This window comes from Ixodes scapularis, unplaced genomic scaffold, assembly GCF_016920785.2.
Source record: "Ixodes scapularis isolate PalLabHiFi unplaced genomic scaffold, ASM1692078v2 PGA_scaffold12__126_contigs__length_90152505, whole genome shotgun sequence".
Taxonomy (NCBI): Eukaryota; Metazoa; Arthropoda; class Arachnida; order Ixodida; family Ixodidae; genus Ixodes; species Ixodes scapularis.
In genome coordinates this window covers 69,481,255-69,500,052 of record NW_024609838.1, presented here as the reverse complement: position 1 = coordinate 69,500,052, position 18,798 = coordinate 69,481,255, and the positions used below count along the sequence as shown (strand labels likewise).

Genomic DNA, 18,798 nt, shown 5'->3' with positions numbered 1-18,798 from the left:
CCAGATTTATTTACGAAACACCGAGAATTGTGTAACTCGCTATTCATAACATATGTTTTGTACGCACCCAGCTTGGGTAATTATGGTACCGTTCGAACCAGCTAAATCATTCGCGTTATGTACTGGCTAGATCGATAATGCTCCCTAAGTTCAGAGAAAACAAGTGACTAATGATTACGTTCACAATTTGCAGGAATGCGTTCCCTCCAAATGTCATCGAAGCTTGCGTTACTCAGGTGAGAAATGTTTCCTAGTGTTTTTTCTTTGCCTCGATCTTTAACAAATGCGAGCCAGGTAGCTGGGCCGTAGTACAAATTTCCTACGGAACCCGTAGAAGTAGTTGTATCGTCTTTCTTTCTCATAAGATACTTAAGTACACCATACTTGAGGCCGCTACGCCCGGTGTAACTCACACTTAGAACGCACTATAATGACAACGCGAGGCTCATTGTGATGATTTATGTTGAAGACCCCCCCATGACTATAAAGACATTCTTGTTAGATCAGAGACCGAAATCGAAAATAACAAATATGATAGCAGAACAGTAGGCCATGGCCGGGACCCGAACTCACCACTCAAAGATCCGTGGGCCGGCACTTTACCTCTGAATTACCAAGAAGGCTATAGGTCGCAGACATATCCCTGTCACACCCGGTACATATCACTCGATATGAGAAAACTTCTCTGCCGTGAACTTCAGTAACCGAATCAATATTTGGGCGCGGCACTCTTAGCTCGGCCTTAATTGATGCCTGCTTGAACTAGTAGTCTTGATTTGTGCTTACCGACATATTGAAAGTCCGCATCAGTTAATGTTTTCCGACTTCGCTTTCTTCTCGCTGATTACACATTTCTCTCTCTTGCGCAGTTTTCCACCCTTGTCATACAACCCACGGGAAACGCCAGCAACAGTAAGTAAACTCTTTCTCGCCGCATAACTTAATAACCGATCGGTTCACTCTCAGTAGTTGGTGAGAAACTGAGGGAGAGGAGAAGATGACAGCGTGCGATGACGTCAGAGCGCCTAGCTGTGACGTCACCGGCCGCTGTCATTTTCTCCTCCCTTCAGTTTCTTTCCATATAGTCAGTGACTGGTAAATAATGCAGTGCATGCTCCGCCCACAGGCCTAATCAACACGCTTCCAGTCTCTCTCCTATCGATAAAGGAAGTCTGTGGTCTGCTCCGCGACATGCCGACGGCGACGTCAGTAACATCAGTTTCAGGCGCGAGAGGAACGGCATCGTCAGGACGTGGCAAATATACTTGCGTTAAAGGAATGGTGAACCGAAATTTGAATTTTAGAAAAAATAATGCAGGGAGATGTAAGCGGGACGCTACAATCCCTACAACGCTACTCGTAAAGCGATATCCCGAATGGACAGTCGTATTTCTGGAAAAAGAGGTCGACATTGAACCAGGCCGACGAGGCGCGTGACCGTCAAGATACCTAGTTTCCTCCTCTCTTCGCTTCGCTCCCTCAAGGCCGCGAGGCGGAGAAGACGCGAGGCCGTTCTCTCTCCTTCTCGGAGAAACATGACGTGAACATTACTGTCAAATGCGCCTCCTTTTCTTGAAAAATACGGTCATCCGTTCGAGATATCGCTGTATGAATGATGTTTGATGCTTGTAGCATCCCGCTGCACGCTTTTGCTGCGTGTTTTGTGGGATCCAGATTTCGGTTCAGTATCCCTTTAAGCATGGAACCATAGCCTCCTCTATACTCTCAAAGCCTGGCGCTTCGATGACGGAGCCATAGAGTGCCCGGTCGCTGATTTGGAGCGCGAGGATCTGGTAGCACATGGCATCGCAAAGAGCCATTTCTCGGGGAAGCTGGACGTCAGCGCACAAATTTTGCAGCAAGGAGGACCCGAAACACCCTTGTACGCTCGGGAAAACTGTGTCTCGGCGTCTCGCCGCAGCGGGGCGCCAGTCACGTGGCTTTTCTCCTGTCTGTTGTCTGCCGCTCCACCTTTTCCATTTTGGCAGCCGCTTCTCAGCTTTGTCAGTAAAGAGGAGGCCGTGATGGAACACATGAACGATGGAACTGTGCGCCGCACAACTTTCACCGCTCGCCGCTAGGCGTACCACAGGCGCACGGAGTAACCTTTTCTGACCACATCCGAGGGCCGCGGCGCCGCAAGGAAGTGACGTAGAGACGCCAGCACCGGTTGCTAGGAATATTGTCGCGCGGCGCTCGTTTTCATGGTTCATGTGTTCACTGCTTTACATCGCACAATGTTAAGAACAGTGAAACCCTCCCCCCCCCCCCCCCCAAAAAAAAAAAAAAAAAAAAAATTCAAAATTTTAAAATATCTTTATTCAGGCAAACGTTTAGTGAAGATGAGGTAAAAGGCGACTAATGGCACCTGGTTATTACCCATCCCCCTTTGCAATTCAACCGCACAGCAGTATCAGAGGAAGCAATCAAAACCTCCCTATCGAAAAACCCCGTATTCACTATCTGGATTGAGGAACTGGAAATCTAACTGAAATTGTTTCTAGAAACCTTAAATCCAGATTGCAGACAAAGGAATAATTTTCGAAAACCTGGAATTCAGATAGATTTTCAGGTTCATAGTCCAAATCGCGAAATGTTATATACTAGGTTTTTCAGTATGGCTCACGGCATATAAATATTAAGATTTATAGAATGATATTTAATAATAAGAAAAATTATACTATGTCCCTCGTGATTTACTTAGTGAATTTTGAGAGGCTTTAGAGCGCTTTTTATTGGTTTCTTTTTTAACGTACAAGAGTGGGCTCGCATCAACCCCACTGAAGGCGCGAGTATGAAACACGTTTGCGTCGCTTCAAATCCACCAGGGGAATTTTAAATAAGACAAAACGAGGGTTGAGAGGACTTACGGCAGCGCGGGTTTTTTCAGGGATAGTGGTAGAACCTTCGCAATAAAAAAGCTAGGTGTATTTATGATCGCACATTCATGATCGTAAATACGCGCTAAATACAGTCAACGTAAAAACTTAAAGTCACTATTATGTATTTCTTCAGAGTATCGTGCTCCGTCCTCATAAATAAGAAAATAACAGCTGCTTTTGAATATATGGGCAATTGTTTTTGCCGTATAAATATTCGCTGGATAGGCTATTAATGAATTAAAATATATTATACATTTTGCTCGGCCGGTAGAATGGCTGCAGTCACTCGAGTGATTTCACGATACTTTTAAGGTATCTAAAATTATATATTTTGAAGTTACCTAACTCAAATGATTTTTTGAAGCAAGGAAGGTGGAGTAAAACACATGCCGCAAACAGTTTGTAAGCGCCTGAGAGAAAAGCGATTTGTGACGTCGAAAAGAGGTTGTCTGCATAAAAATCACCCGTGTGCACCGTTGTCGATCTGGATCTACTTTCAGTGGTTGATGACGCCGCCGAAAATTAGAGGCATATCTGTTCAAACGAATAAACGTCTGTCTGCACAGATACATGAGGTGGTACCTGGATCAATAGAGACAGATGGGCCAGTTGGTACATGATCTCTTTGCCGCGTCTCCCTTACTCTGTCCCTGTCTTGTGGCGCATTTTGTCAAAAGTGGTACCTGGAATTCGACTTCAGCGAAACGTTCCGGAGGACAATTCTATTGCACACTTTAATTTTATTTCGCAAATTTTACGTAAAATCTAAAACTTCCATTGGCGGGACTCTCATTTATCTCATATCCTAAATACGTCGTAAGGAAATGTCCGCAAAGCGAAAAGGTTATTTCCTAAGGCCAACCATTTGACAATTTTTTAATAAATGAAATACTTTACATAGTTGCAAACATTTCCTACTCCTTCAAGGATGGGCCATTGAAACATATCTCGAGTACTTAATTTCTTTAAAAAAATGTAAACAATGCCGGTTTTTTTTATTTTTCTTTTACGTATTATGCGTTATTTTAAATGGGTTTGCCAGTTGGCGATGATAAGAAAAGTTTTATGTCCTCGAACGTCAGACCGTGAGCACTAAACTTTGTAGTTCGTCTGTTCTTCGCGATTCAGCACATTGTTAATCAGGTTGCAAACTTACTTTTTCGCCATAAAAATAATGCGTTAGTCTCTTCATTAGTTTATTTCTATGAAAAATAGCGGCGACGGGTACGACTGAAGGCAGTGATAATCCTACTCCTTCCTCAGTTCAATGGTTTCGTCGCCGTATCTGGCTGAACGACAAACATGATCATTTAATTTATTTGCAGTATTAAAGTCCCGGTGAAGTCATTTAAGGGTCAAAAGGAAGGTATTCGCAATAATGTCCGCCGTTTAGGGTCAAAACCACTTCGTAGTCCTAATAGGAACCTTGTATGACTGTATCATTCGTTTTGTACCGCAAGGAACACACTTGTATCACAAAATTAAGCGAAAACTACATAACACATCAACATAGCCACATGCGCGTTGAAACCAAAACCAACCGAATTGAAGCCACCTTAAGGCGGCCTGGAGTTCCTGTATAGGCTCCCTACCCGCTCATTCACACTGGAAGCGGATCCGCGTTCGCAAAGCGGTTGCGAACGCGGTTGTATAAAGGTCCAGTACAATGGACCTTTTCCAAATACCGACGGCACCAGGCGGTGGCTGCACGAACTAAAAATCGAGGAAGTAACCTACCTGCGCTACCAATCGATAATGGAAGCTACGCTACCAGTTGCTTCGCTCTCTGAGCTGCGTCGCGTGCCCAACGCGACATTAGACAGTTTTAGTATAGCGTTGCTGGCTCTTACGTACGCAATACGGAATAGTATAGCGTACGCTAAAAATGACTTGCTCGGACCGAATTTAGTTGTGCGTTACGTTTTCGAGTGAACACCGCGCATGATCTTGGTTAGATTTGCTAGAGCTGCAGAATTCCGTGTGCTTATAGCGCAACCATGCTCCTGGAAAGAAATATTGAAAATGAAAACGTGTCCAATCATTTTATTTCAAATTAAACCAAACCGCAGCTGCCTCGTCAAGCGCGCTTTTCTGAGGGGTACAGAGGCTACGAGTAAAGGCCTGTCCAGACATTTGCGTTTGAGTGCGTTTGACTGCGTTGCGTCGAGAACCGAAAGCGAGTCACCGGCACCTCTGTGCTTCATGTGAAGCGTCCAATCCAATTCAAATAATCATCTTAGCACGCGATATAAGTAGCAGGGATGTCCTGGTTTCTTGCTGCCGCAACGCAGTCAAACGCAGTCAAACGCAACTGTCTGAACCAGGCTTAAGAGTGCGTAGCCAAATTCGATCACGGAGCCTCCGTCAATCTTCCCTTTGAAACGGCACCTTTTATCAATGCTATCGCGGAATGAAATTCATGACCTACTGATGTCCAGTACATAGCGAGAACTTCGGCGATTTCTTTTAGAGTCGCTCGTCCGTCGGCGATGAACTGTGCGAATAGGCTTAGCGTTGAGCAGATCGCAGCGTTGACGCACATTCCACGCGGCGAACATTTTCACTGTGCACTCCTTCAGCTGCACGGCGATCTGATTCGACCGCCGTAGGTCCCGGAAAGAATTGCCGAGCTGAACACCACGCAATTTCACGTAACACAGAACTTCGAAAACACCACGTCGCCTTTGCTGCGGCAGTCGAGGTAACCGCCATCTTGAAACTGGCGCTCTCGTTGGGTCCGAGATCTCTCGAGAACGTCCCGCAGAGCCCGCTAGCCCGCCACGCAAAATCCCCAGCGTTGCGTGCGTACGCAATACGCTAGCTCTTCTATTGCGTTCTGCGCACGCGCACTCACGACCCGCAATTTTATTGCGTACGCAAGGCTTTAGCGTACGATCCACTAAAACTGTCTATTAAAGAGAGACATCCGTAGCGTCCACCCAAACGTCGTGTTTTTCTTTCCGTTCACTTTCTTTTTTTGTGTAACACAATTATATATATGCTGCAATTACGTGTTGTACTCGCTGATCCCCAGCCTCATTCCGAATTTCCTCGATTTTTCGTGCCGACTTCCACCGCTTGGCATCGGGCGCTCGCGCGTGCGCAGAACGCTTCTCGGAAAAGGTCCATTGCTCGCGCACCCGATGACATCACATACGCGTGCAATTGTGCTGGATCGTTCGCAACCGCTTTGCGAACGCGGATCCGCTTCCAGTGTGAATGAGCGGGTAGCGAGCCAGAGTTCCGCGTTCATCTCCGTAGCGCCGTCTGTCCTGCACGGCATGTTGATCCCGCTCCTCACGTGACTGACTTCGGCGAATAGCGGCGCCGCGCGTTCGAGGCGCGCAGCGCGCACAGAAGCAGAGGAACGCACGGCGGGGCGCATGCAACGTCTCCTTTCCTGCACGGCACTTGATCCCGCTCCTCATGTGATCGGGTCTCGGCGAATAGCGGCGGCGGCACGTGGAAAACAGACGCGCAACTCTGGCTCCCGTAGGCAGCCTATACGGGAGCTCTATGGATGGATGGATGGATGGATGAATACGGCTGAGCCCTTTGGATCGGGCGGTAGCTTACGCCACCTAGCCATTTTGTTTTACCATTTAAACTTAGAATATTTAAATGTGAAATCTATATTCACTCCGCAGTGCAAAGAAAGTGAGGCTATGAAACCCCCTTGCCATCAGTGGATAAGAAAATACCTAGTTTTCTCTCGATTTCTGCCACCATTCACTTAATCTTTGCTTGGTAATCTCTACAGTCTTGAAATCCACTCTCCCTTCGCTGTCTCTAAAACCCAATGACTTTATTAAATCTATGTTGTCTTCGGTAGGCATAGGGTGAAGCCCTTTACAGTAGAGTATCAAGTGCTCAGCCGTCTCGTCCTCCTCTCCACAAGCAGTGCACACTGTATCAATTTCCTGGTACTTCACTCTGTATGTTCTGGTTCGCAGAACACCCGTTCTTGCCTCAAACAGCAATGAGCTTCCCCTAGAATTGTCATAAATGCTTTCTTTGGCAATAACTCTTTTGTTTAATCTATAGCTTTCCAGAGCCGTCTTTGTCTGCATTCCCTCTAGCCACCAATCTCTTTCTGTGGCCTTAACTTTCTTCTTAACTGAGACTTGCTCTTCCGTATCTTCGCTATAGCCCAAAAACTTTCCTCTTAATTTCCTAGTGCGCTGTCTCCACTTTGTGTCTACACTCCTCATGTATAAATAGCTGAAAACCTTTCGTGCCCATTGCTCCCGGTCCATTTGCCTCAACCTATCCTCAAATTCTACCTTGCTCACCGCTTCCCTGCTCTCAAATGATGCCCATCCCATGTCTCCTTGTACTCCCTGGTTTGGCGTTTTGCAATGTGCCCCCAAAGCCAGTCTACCTACTCCGCGCTGTTTTATTTCTAGTCTCGCATGCACTTCGGATTTCATGCATAGCACTGCGTTTCCAAAAGTCAAGCCAGGCACCATGACCCCTTTCCAAATCTCTCTCACCACCTCATACCTGTTGTAATTCCAAAGTGCTCTATTTTTCATTACAGCTGCATTTCTGTTGCCCTTACCTATTATATACTTTTCATGGTCTCTGAGATATTCTGCACCATCACATATCCATACTCCTAGATACTTGTATTTACTAGCTCTCTCAACTGTAATATTCTGTATCTTCAGCCTCTCAACTTCATCCTCGTTAAAAATCATGACTGCCGATTTTTCGCTACTGAATTCTAAACCTAATTCCTCTCCTTCCCTACCACAGATGCTCATTAATTCCTGCAACTCTGTCCTGTTGTTAGCCATTAGTACAATATATTCATCCGCATACATCAATCCCGGTAAGGATTGCTGAATTTTTTGGCCTAGCTTACTGTAAGAAAGGTTGAACCCAAGCTCACTCTTCTCTAGTCTATCCTCCAATCCTCTCAGATACAACATAAACAGCAAAGGCGATAACGGGCACCCCTGCCTAAGGCCTCGTCTTATCTCTATTTTCCCTGTCGCCTTTCCTTCCCATGTTATAATCACCTTGTTATCTTTGTAAATGTTCCTTAATAGTGCTGTTAGTCCTTCATCTAGGTTTAAGTTCTCCATTATGTCCCACAGGTTTCTTTGGTTCACATTGTCATAGGCACCCTTGATATCCAGAAATGCCAGCCAGAGCTGTCTGTTTTCTTTTTGCGCTATTTCTATACACTGTGTTAGAGAAAATAAATTGTCCTCCAACCTTCTTTGTTTTCGAAACCCGTTCTGTAATTCGCCCAGTATGCCCTCGCAATCTGCCCATTCCTCCAGTCTGTATGGTGTATGGCGTCCAGTGCGTAAGCTCCCTCTATCCGTGGGTCAGGTAACTACTGAGATGAAAAAGCCCTTAGCTGACAGCCGCGTCGTACTCTCTACCGCAGCGTCCATGTACGACTGGGACTTCCAGACAGTCAGCGACCCCGGCACCAACATCCTGGGCCTTATCGTGTTCTGTATTGCCCTCGGGGCCACCGTGGGTAGGATGGGGGACAGCGGCAAGCCCCTGCTGGACATGTTCACGTCCCTCTCGGACGCCATGATGATCATCACCAAGCTGGTCGTCTGGTAAGACACCTGTTCTATCTCTTCGGTTTTTATTTTTATTCGAATTTGAATTGGGGGGGGGGGGGGGGGGGTCTTTTCGGCATTTATTTTTCCTCACAAATTCTGTGTTTTTGAGTGTCAATTTTTGGCGTCAGACAAAGCTTCGGCGTTAATCCGGGCTAGTGTGTCATTGGTTTAGCCGGTGATAAGAAACGTACGAAGCCAAGAGCGGCATGACGATGCACTTTTACGAAGCTTGAATGGCTCCATCGGATCGTAGCAGGAAGTATAAAAGAAGAAAGTGGAGAGAATATCCGGATGCTTCCCCCAGGTTCTCCCCGGTGGGCGTGATGTTCCTGGTGATGGCAAAGATGCTAGCCATGGAGGACTTCTCGGTGGTGGCCGGCCAGGTGGGCATGTACTCGCTCACCGTGCTCCTGGGCCTCTTCCTGCACGGCTTCATCGTGCTGCCGCTCATCTACTCGATCGTGATGCGAAAGGCGCCCTTCCTCTTCCTCATGGACATGATGCAGGCCATTGCCACCGCCTTCGGCACGGCCTCCAGGCAAGTGAAGCTTCGTCTCCTATTGGCTATAGGAAATCCAACAATGAAGTTCCTAGCGGCTAAATTGAGAACTAAACGTGCGGGGAAAACAGCGGAAGGATTTATTTGCCGTTTTCTTCAACCACCACAGACTGGGTCCAGAGGGAGGACAATCCAAAGTGAAAGAGAAGGAAAGAGTACGGCAGAAGGAAATGTCTCAATCCCAGCTTATGATACGTCGCAGCTGAGATTGAGACGTTGCATGCTGTATTTTATTCATCTTTCTTCTAGTTTGGTATCTTCTCGTTTTCCGTCCCATCTAAGGTGGTTTAAGATGGTGAATCTACATCAGCTCACTTGCGCCATCACTGCTTTATGGGAAAGTATTGTTTTGGTTGCAACGCTCGGTTGACGTACCCGAACGCTGCGTCAGCATTTGGTTGGAGCTCGCACTCAATTAGTTGAGCGTCCATTGAACCGATGCGGAGTGCAAGTTCGTCTGCTTCTTGCGCAACGGAAGCATTGCGTCAGAACGCCGAGCTCTCATTGGACCTGATTGGAAGGATAGTGGGTAGACTTCAATGCTAGCTGCCTTGATGTCTACCCACTATCCTTCCAATGGCAGCCAATCAAAGCTTGGCGTTCCGACGTCACCACCAGTCATCACGTTGTCTGGAGGTGTCTCTTAGGTGGTGCTCATTGACCATGATTCTCATCTGAACGCCGACGCAGCTCTTGTGCATTATATCTGTGCCCCGCGCTCGATCGAGGATGCTAAAAAGCAGTGGTTCTCGACCACTGATGTTTCGCGGACCCCTTGTGGATTGTCGAAGATAGTGGAGGACTCTGTTCATGATGAGGGGAAGAGGAACGTTTAGGTAAATTATGATGATAATTTAATAAGTCGAAATAACTAAGGGTTAGTATGAAGCAGACTACTCTCATTGAGACACACACGAGAGAACTCACCCAAAAGTTGAAACGTTTTTGTCAATCTAAAAAAAAAACAAAAAAACACAACTTTTGTTGCCGGGCTTGACTGATGAGGCTGGGCTTCGTGGGGCCCTAGAATTTCTTCGAGGCCCTATCCCTCCCATGCACCGGAAAGAATCTCGAAGTGGCGACAAATGACGTCACTCAGGAGCCGGAGCGTCATGTCGTCAGACGTCGCGATCCTGGCAGTTGGACGTAGAAGCTCCGGCAAAAAGCACAAGCAATTGCGAGTGTATAGCGGTGGTTGCGGCGTCCTCCCAACTCCTGACTGACTGCTAAAGCATCAGTGGAACGTCAAGCTGGAGAGCGTGACACCGCAAGGATGGCAGCCTTTGGTAGCGGGACACCATTCTGACGACGTCGGGCGAAAATCGAAGGACCACTTTTTTGAGGACGCGGTAATTACACAAGTCGGAGTCGCGTTCCAGGCACCATAGTTTCACATAAACACCGAACTTTGTGAAAAATAAGCTGGACAACGCGCCCTCTGTGGTTTGATTTCCTTCCCAATAGTAACTGACAATTTAAAGGACACTGACAGGGTATTTATGCTCGCCAAGGTTTTTATTTGTACGTGGCATATGAGAGCCCAACTACCCAGAACACAATTTACGGCTCGAATCTTGTTTTCTTTCCGACCGAAAGCCGCCGGTCGAGAACTGGCCGGTTTGAGTAGCGCTCACTCTCTTCTCCGCGGTCACGTGTCGTCCTCTATGGTTTAGACACAACCACCAAAGGATAATCAATGTCATGGGTCATTGAAGGCCCGCACTCAATATTAAAATTAGAAAAAAAATGATACAAACTTTTCGCGTCTTCTAAAAACTGAAAATGGTACGTTGATTGAAAAAATAGTTGCACAGTTACGTGACTTCCGGTAACTCTCTCCTTCTTTATATTTCTTCTTTCTCCCTAGTTTATTTTAAATTTCGGTTTCGAGCAGTTGCGTTTTTTTGCTTCATTAAAAATATACTAACGCTGTACCAAAATATTGATACCCTAGTGGATCGCCTGGCAGACAAAAAAAATAAAACGGGGGTGGAGGGTCTCATGTCTCGGAGGCCAGGGCGGGAGGCACAGCTTGGAAGCGAGTGCTGTGTCAGCAGCGCTGGGCTGGGACTCGTTTTATCAGCAAGGACACGAATCCCGGCTCAACGCCGGGATTCGGGTCAGATTAAGTCCAAACGCAGCCGACGCTACGAGGTTAAAGAGGACCAATCAAAAGTGCGAGTAACAAGGTCTTTTACAGCGATTTGTTTGTTGCTAGGGTTCCGTGGATTTTTCTTGTGCGTGACCAAAAACTCTACACTCGCACCGCCGCACGCTTCGCACGCGCACGCCTTCCCCGTATAAAAGATTCCATGTAAATGACCAAAAAAAAAACGCGTTGACGAACGCGCGTGCAAGGTGCCTTTTGTTTTAGGCTTTTGCTTTAGAACAGTTACTGCTGCAGACGCCGGCACGTACGGCGCGTGGAACACTATCCCCTGCATTTTCCTTGATGCTTTGGTAGCTTAGCCATTGGTCTATTCAATAGATTAGTAATCAATAGGCAGCATTTTCAAGATCAGTAGACTCTCAGAAAGGTAACGGTTTCTCTCAAAGATTTGCCGCTGTGCGACACGCAGACCATGTCTACGTTCGCACCGTCCCCTCTTTGTCGTCGTTCCAAGCGCTTGCTTGCCTAGTTTCCTTTCCTTCCACCCTCCCTGGTGTGACGGTCCCGTCGCGCGTGTCTACTTTCCGCCGGGTGGCGGCCCCGACGCGCGTGTCTAGCTTCCTCCGGCTCCTCGGGGCGAGTCTGTGTAATGTGCTAAACAGCTTCTCTGGTCATCCATCTTCACAGAGTGGAATGGCTCATGATTTTCTAGTTTGTGAATGGTTCAGCGTTAATAGAACACGGACAGAAACATGACGATTACCATGACGGTGCTCTGTTGACGCTATTTGATCGGTCCCATCAGATCGTAGCGTCGGCTGTGTCTGGCTCCTCCGGTCACATAACATTCCCGTTAACCAATCAACATCGAGCACCTCACTCCTCTCTTGCCCGTCAACCAATCAGTGCCGAGCCTCACGGCCACGCTTTTATCCAGGCTTCACGAAATGCCTGGACCTGAGGTGAATTAAGAAAACTGTTGGTTATGCGGAGCGCAAGTTGGTCTGCTTCTTTTGCAGGTGTTGTGGTGACGTCAGAACGCCGAACTCTGATTGGCTTTGATTAAAGGATAGTTAGTAGACCTCAAGGCAGCTTGCCTTGAGTTCTACCCACTATCCTTCAATCAGGGCCAATCAGAGCCCGGTGTTCTGACGTCACCACAACACCTGCAAAAGAAGCAGACCAACTTACGCTCAGCATAGGTCTACACCCCATTGCATTCTATTGGAGGGAAGAAAGCAAAACTCCTGAGCTCACTATTCAAACAGGGAACATAATCTGGAAGTTAAGTTTATTGCACACGCAAGCTGGAAGAAGAGTTTAAAATAATAATGAAACACTACTTGGGTAGAGAAACCCAAATCGTCAAAGGCAATCCCTTTTTGTCACACTTCGACGTGTAATATTTCCAGCCTGTCAGGAGAGGTCTTTTGTTTATATTTGTTAATTGCCTGCAGATTTGTTTGGTCCAGTTTAACGAGGGCCGTTAAATAGTTATAGTAGGGGCTTATTTAAACTTTGTAGTCTTCGCTGTTTACACTAATGTGTACATTTTCGAATGTAAACGTTCGTGTCATGTCGGCAGACCACAGGTTGTTGGACTTTTTAAAATCGGCAAGCAGAACGTTTTGCGCGTTGATCGAAGGCACTGTTTAACAAACAAAAGGCAGAACAATTTTAACTAACTTTTTTTATATTTTGTCTCAGTAGTACGAACGCGTACGGTCCTTGTACCTCGCTCGAAGTTTGATGCTTCCGCAATCTATGCAAACGTCACCATTTTTCTTCCTCTCTGACAAAGAACAGGGGCAAAAAATTATGTATAGCTGATTGCCTAATCTAGATCTCTGCCTTTCGACCGCTCATGTGATTCTGAAATGCTTTGTATTACTTAAACAATGAACAATCTTATAACGATAGGAGCCCTCGGGTGTTCTCCCTCCTGTTCCTCTAAACGAAGATCTGTTTGCCGTATGAAACTATTCTCTAGAAACCAAAAATGTTGTACATTTACTTGATGTAAAAAATATATCAACAGCTGACGATTATCTCTATAAACTTAAAAATCTAGTGTGCATACGGAGAAACGTCTTCTCATTCGCTCAACTGACTATTTTCAAAACCCATACAAGCAACATTGACTATTTCTTGGGAACGTACAGCTAGTCTAGGTGGCGCAAGCTGTCGCCCGATAGAAAGGGTACAGCCGTTAGCATTCATTCATCCATCCACAAAGCGAATGATTGAATCCGAGTCGTCGCCGAATGCTGGTGCCACACTCGCTCTCCATACAAACTCAGCCGAGTTCACGCCGAACGCCGACGCAGCCCTCGTGTCCAATAGACGCCCAGAGTGCGTGCCCAAGCAATGGCGGACTCGGATGATCCGCGCAGCAGATGAAGCACACTTTTCAAAAGGGTCTATTGACCACCCCTTACACAGCGGCCTGAAATAGCAAGTAGTCCTCCCGACAATCACGGTAAAACAGTAAAAAAAAAAATACAATATACCTCATGAGGTTATTGAAAGAACACTTTTAAAGCGCTCATTTATGGCGTGAAAACGAGGTCTCTGACTTTTTTCCCGTTCTGGTGCTCGGCGGTGCAGTTCGGCAACCCTACCAGTGACCATCGCCATCCTCGAGGATAAGGTGAAGGTGAACCCCAAGGTGGTGCGCTTCTGCATCCCCATCGGAGCCACTATCAACATGGACGGCACGGCGCTCTACGAGGCGGTGGCTGCCATCTTCATCGCCCAGGTGCGCAAGGTGCCGCTGGACATCGGCAAGGTCATTGCCATCAGGTGAGGTCGCCTTTCGCTACGTCACTTGCTGGAGGGCAGTAATGCTGCATTCACGCTGGCATTTGAATCACGACCGCGAAGCGGATCCGTTCGTTTTTATGACGTTTTCATGCGCGTGAATTTGTACTGCAACATTAATCAACCGCGTTCGCAACCGTTTTGCGGATGTGGTTCCGCCGCCAGTGTGAATAGGGAGTTTTCGTAGACCAACGTACCCCCTCCGCTAAGCCCTTCGCAACGAAGAAGCCGACACTGCACCTGCGCGCCGATGGCCCTGGCTGTAGAGTTCCGGGCATCGTAGCGCGTTGCAGAGGGCCTTGCGGGCTAGCGGAGACGATCAACGAAAACTTCCTAATGCGGCGTAAGAGTACGGTGCTTGAAAAGCGTCTCCGACTTCTGTGTTAGCATCATATTACGCCCATACATTATAAGTGGTCCTGAAGTGGCAACAAATGACGTCACAGGTGTATCAAGCTTTCGGATGTCGTGATCCTTGCGGCTGGTGCTAGGCGTCGTGGCAAAAACTTCGAACGAATGTGGGTGTCGCTGTCATAGCGACACCCGCATTTCGTCCCGTCTGTTTCGTGCTCTTGTGTGTTTCTTTCGTTTTAAGTCAATGTTAAACTCCTGGCTGCCGAAACTTCTGTGGGTTGTCCAGCTAGAGAGCGACCTGCAGCAGCACATCCACCAGCGCTGCTATGACATCTCTGTAAGGTCGTGTACGCAGAAATCAAGATACCACTTTTTTTAGGCGATAAATATACTAGTGGAACCGCCTCTCGGGCAGCGCACTAAGAGCACGAACGTCACAACCCAAATATATAGCGTCACTCGGAAGCTATGCTCAAGGTATTGTTACTCGTTTCCCCCATTGTTCAATGCCGTCAACAGAGTCATTCGTCCCTTTGCGTCCCGTGACATTTGTTTACATTCTAGCGGGTCGTCGGCGCTTCCATCTTAGTGTTTAGATTCCCACGAACACCGTTTGCGAGGGTTATATGGTTCTGAATTGCGTCCTTTTGAGTTGCAGATACAGTGTGAGGAGGTCACGCGGTATTGTTTCGCTGTGTTGTGAACTGTCATGACGAAGAAGACGATAGAATGCACTTTTTATTTTTTGCATCTTCCGTCAGGCACGATCAGGGCAAAAGCGGTCGCTATCTGGCAACCTTGATTCTACTCACCCATGTTGCCTAACTTGCATGGAGGAAGGACATAAAGCAAATCAAGTATTGCCAGGGTTAATGTATGCAGGCAGACGACATTGTACTCGTATCAGAAAGTTGTGAGACAATACAGGAACTGATTAGGATTTGCAGCAGGGAAGGGGACAATTTAGGACTAAAATTTAGTAGGGACAAGTCGGGTACAATAGTTTTCAATGACGAGAAGAGGGAATCTCTCAAGATACAGGATACATTGATAGAACACGTAGAAAAGTACAAATATCTGGGAGTATGGTTAAGTGAAGGAAGACGGTATCTAAAAGACCATGAAGATATTGTAATAAAGAAGGGGAAACGAGATTCGGCTATCATGAAACACAGGGCATTATGGAACTATAATAGATATGAAGTTGTTAAGGGTGTATGGAAGGGAGTCACGGTGCCAGGACTGTCATTTGGGAATGTGGTATTGTGTATGAGGTCAGAAATCCAGGCAGATTTGGAGATACAGCAAAGGAGTGTGGGTAGGTTGGCATTGGGGGCACATGGGAATACACCAAATGAGGGAGTACAGGCGGATATGGGGTGGGCATCTTTCGAGAGTATAGAAGCGAACAGTAAAGTAAAATTTGAACAAAGACTAGCTGAAATTGAGGATACACGGTGGGCAGCAAAAATGTACAGGTATCATCTATATATGAAAAGTCTGAACACTAAGTGGACAAACCAAACCCCAAGCTGAGATTTAAATACATTCAACGAGAGGGGGCCGATCAGAGCATATCAGTAGAACAGGGAGTAAAGGAAACTGAGCGGAAATTGTGGGAAGAAAGAACGCAGGGGAAATCAGCTTTAACAATATACAGAGCAAAAAAACAAGAAATAAAGAAGGAACAGCTGTATAATAATTCAGTTGGGAGCTCTTTGCCGTTTGAAGCTAAAACGGGAATGCTAAGAACAAAAACGTATAGGGCTAAATTCCAGGAAGTGGACACTCGATCTGTGCGACGTATGCAACCGCGAAAGGGAAACTATAGAACATGTAATTTTAAGGTGCACGGGGCTTCGTCCCACCCTTTTGGGGGCGATGACGACGTATTTGGAGGGGGCACTTGGTTTTCCGGACATGGATGGACGAATGGATAAGGAAAGAAAAGAATTGTGGTAACTAAGAGGAGATTGGAGAATTGGTGGAAGAGATCTAGGGAGGGATAAAAAAAACAGATAAAAATAAGCAATGGAATCACTTCGGCGTCGTGGCAAAAACTTCGAACGAATGTGGGTGTCGCTGTCATAGCGACACCCGCATTTCGTCCCGTCTGTTTCGTGCTCTTGTGTGTTTCTTTCGTTTTAAGTCAATGTTAAACTCCTGGCTGCCGAAACTTCTGTGGGTTGTCCAGCTAGAGAGCGACCTGCAGCAGCACATCCACCAGCGCTGCTATGACATCTCTGTAAGGTCGTGTACGCAGAAATCAAGATACCACTTTTTTTAGACGATAAATATACTAGTGGAACCGCCTCTCGGGCAGCGCACTAAGAGCACGAACGTCACAACCCAAATATATAGCGTCACTCGGAAGCTATGCTCAAGGTATTGTTACTCGTTTCCCCCATTGTTCAATGCCGTCAACAGAGTCATTCGTCCCTTTGCGTCCCGTGACATTTGTTTACATTCTAGCGGGTCGTCGGCGCTTCCATCTTAGTGTTTAGATTCCCACGAACACCGTTTGCGAGGGTTATATGGTTCTGAATTGCGTCCTTTTGAGTTGCAGATACAGTGTGAGGAGGTCACGCGGTATTGTTTCGCTGTGTTGTGAACTGTCATGACGAAGAAGACGATAGAATTCACTTTTTATTTTTTGCATCTTCCGTCAGGCACGATCAGGGCAAAAGCGGTCGCTATCTGGCAACCTTGATTCTACTCACCCATGTTGCCTAACTTGCATGGAGGAAGGACATAAAGCAAATCAAGTATTGCCAGGGTTAATGTATGCAGGCAGACGACATTGTACTCGTATCAGAAAGTTGTGAGACAATACAGGAACTGATTAGGATTTGCAGCAGGGAAGGGGACAATTTAGGACTAAAATTTAGTAGGGACAAGTCGGGTACAATAGTTTTCAATGACGAGAAGAGGGAATCTCTCAAGATACAGGACACATTGATAGAACACGTAGAAAAGTACAAATATCTGGGAGTATGGTTAAGTGAAGGAAGACGGTATCTAAAAGACCATGAAGATATTGTAATAAAGAAGGGGAAACGAGATTCGGCTATCATGAAACACAGGGCATTATGGAACTATAATAGATATGAAGTTGTTAAGGGTGTATGGAAGGGAGTCACGGTGCCAGGACTGTCATTTGGGAATGTGGTATTGTGTATGAGGTCAGAAATCCAGGCAGATTTGGAGATACAGCAAAGGAGTGTGGGTAGGTTGGCATTGGGGGCACATGGGAATACACCAAATGAGGGAGTACAGGCGGATATGGGGTGGGCATCTTTCGAGAGTATAGAAGCGAACAGTAAAGTAAAATTTGAACAAAGACTAGCTGAAATTGAGGATACACGGTGGGCAGCAAAAATGTACAGGTATCATCTATATATGAAAAGTCTGAACACTAAGTGGACAAACCAAACCCCAAGCTGAGATTTAAATACATTCAACGAGAGGGGGCCGATCAGAGCATATCAGTAGAACAGGGAGTAAAGGAAACTGAGCGGAAATTGTGGGAAGAGAGAACGCAGGGGAAATCAGCTTTAACAATATACAGGGCAAAAAAAACAAGAAATAAAGAAGGAACAGCTGTATAATAATTCAGTTGGGAGCTCTTTGCCGTTTGAAGCTAAAACGGGAATGCTAAGAACAAAAACGTATAGGGCTAAATTCCAGGAAGTGGACACTCGATCTGTGCGACGTATGCAACCGCGAAAGGGAAACTATAGAACATGTAATTTTAAGGTGCACGGGGCTTCGTCCCACCCTTTTGGGGGCGATGACGACGTATTTGGAGGGGGCACTTGGTTTTCCGGACATGGATGGACGAATGGATAAGGAAAGAAAAGAATTGTGGTAACTAAGAGGAGATTGGAGAATTGGTGGAAGAGATCTAGGGAGGGATAAAAAAAACAGATAAAAATAAGCAATGGAATCACTTTAAAAAAAAGGGGGGATGGGGGTTCTGTTAAAACAAAATTGATACAAATAAAAAAAAAAAATAAGGGATGACGAAATGTTAGGCTAGGTGGCGCAAGCTGCCGCCCGTTACTAAGGGTATAGCCATTACTATCCATCCATCCATCCGTAGCTGAATCGTGGTTACTTCAAATTGTAGTTTCTTTTAGTGGTCCTAGATCCAACGATTGCGGTGCTTGCACGAACTGAAACCGCTCTGAAATCTCAAGATTATTGAAGTCTACCACGAATAAAACTAGAGTGCCTTTATGTCTACGCGTCTGCCCCGGGAAGCGACAGATTTAAGTCTACTGTGGGGCGTAATACCGATTTTTCTTTCTTTTGCTTATTTGCTCAGGCTCTCGTTAAAAGTGATTTTACTTTTAAGGTCTTACATTAAGTCGGTGCGACCGGGCAATGTTTGGCAATCTATTTCTTGTGTTTCTTTTGTAACTGTGATCTGCTAAGAACGCGGATTATATTCTCATCATCCTCGTTTTCGCATCCCAAGCC

At 46.3% G+C, this 18,798-nt stretch overlaps 1 protein-coding gene across 1 annotated transcript in view; it reads left to right on the top strand.

Annotated features, from left to right (window-relative positions):
• LOC8026657 (excitatory amino acid transporter 3) overlaps positions 1-18,798 on the top strand; it is a 57,832-nt gene that overhangs the window by 29,067 nt on the left and 9,967 nt on the right. Inside the window, exons 4-8 of the mRNA XM_029971296.4 lie at positions 194-236; positions 870-912; positions 8,284-8,467; positions 8,778-9,011; positions 13,750-13,944. Coding sequence (XP_029827156.2) covers positions 194-236; positions 870-912; positions 8,284-8,467; positions 8,778-9,011; positions 13,750-13,944 — 699 coding nt within the window. The remainder of the gene's footprint in view (positions 1-193; positions 237-869; positions 913-8,283; positions 8,468-8,777; positions 9,012-13,749; positions 13,945-18,798) is intronic.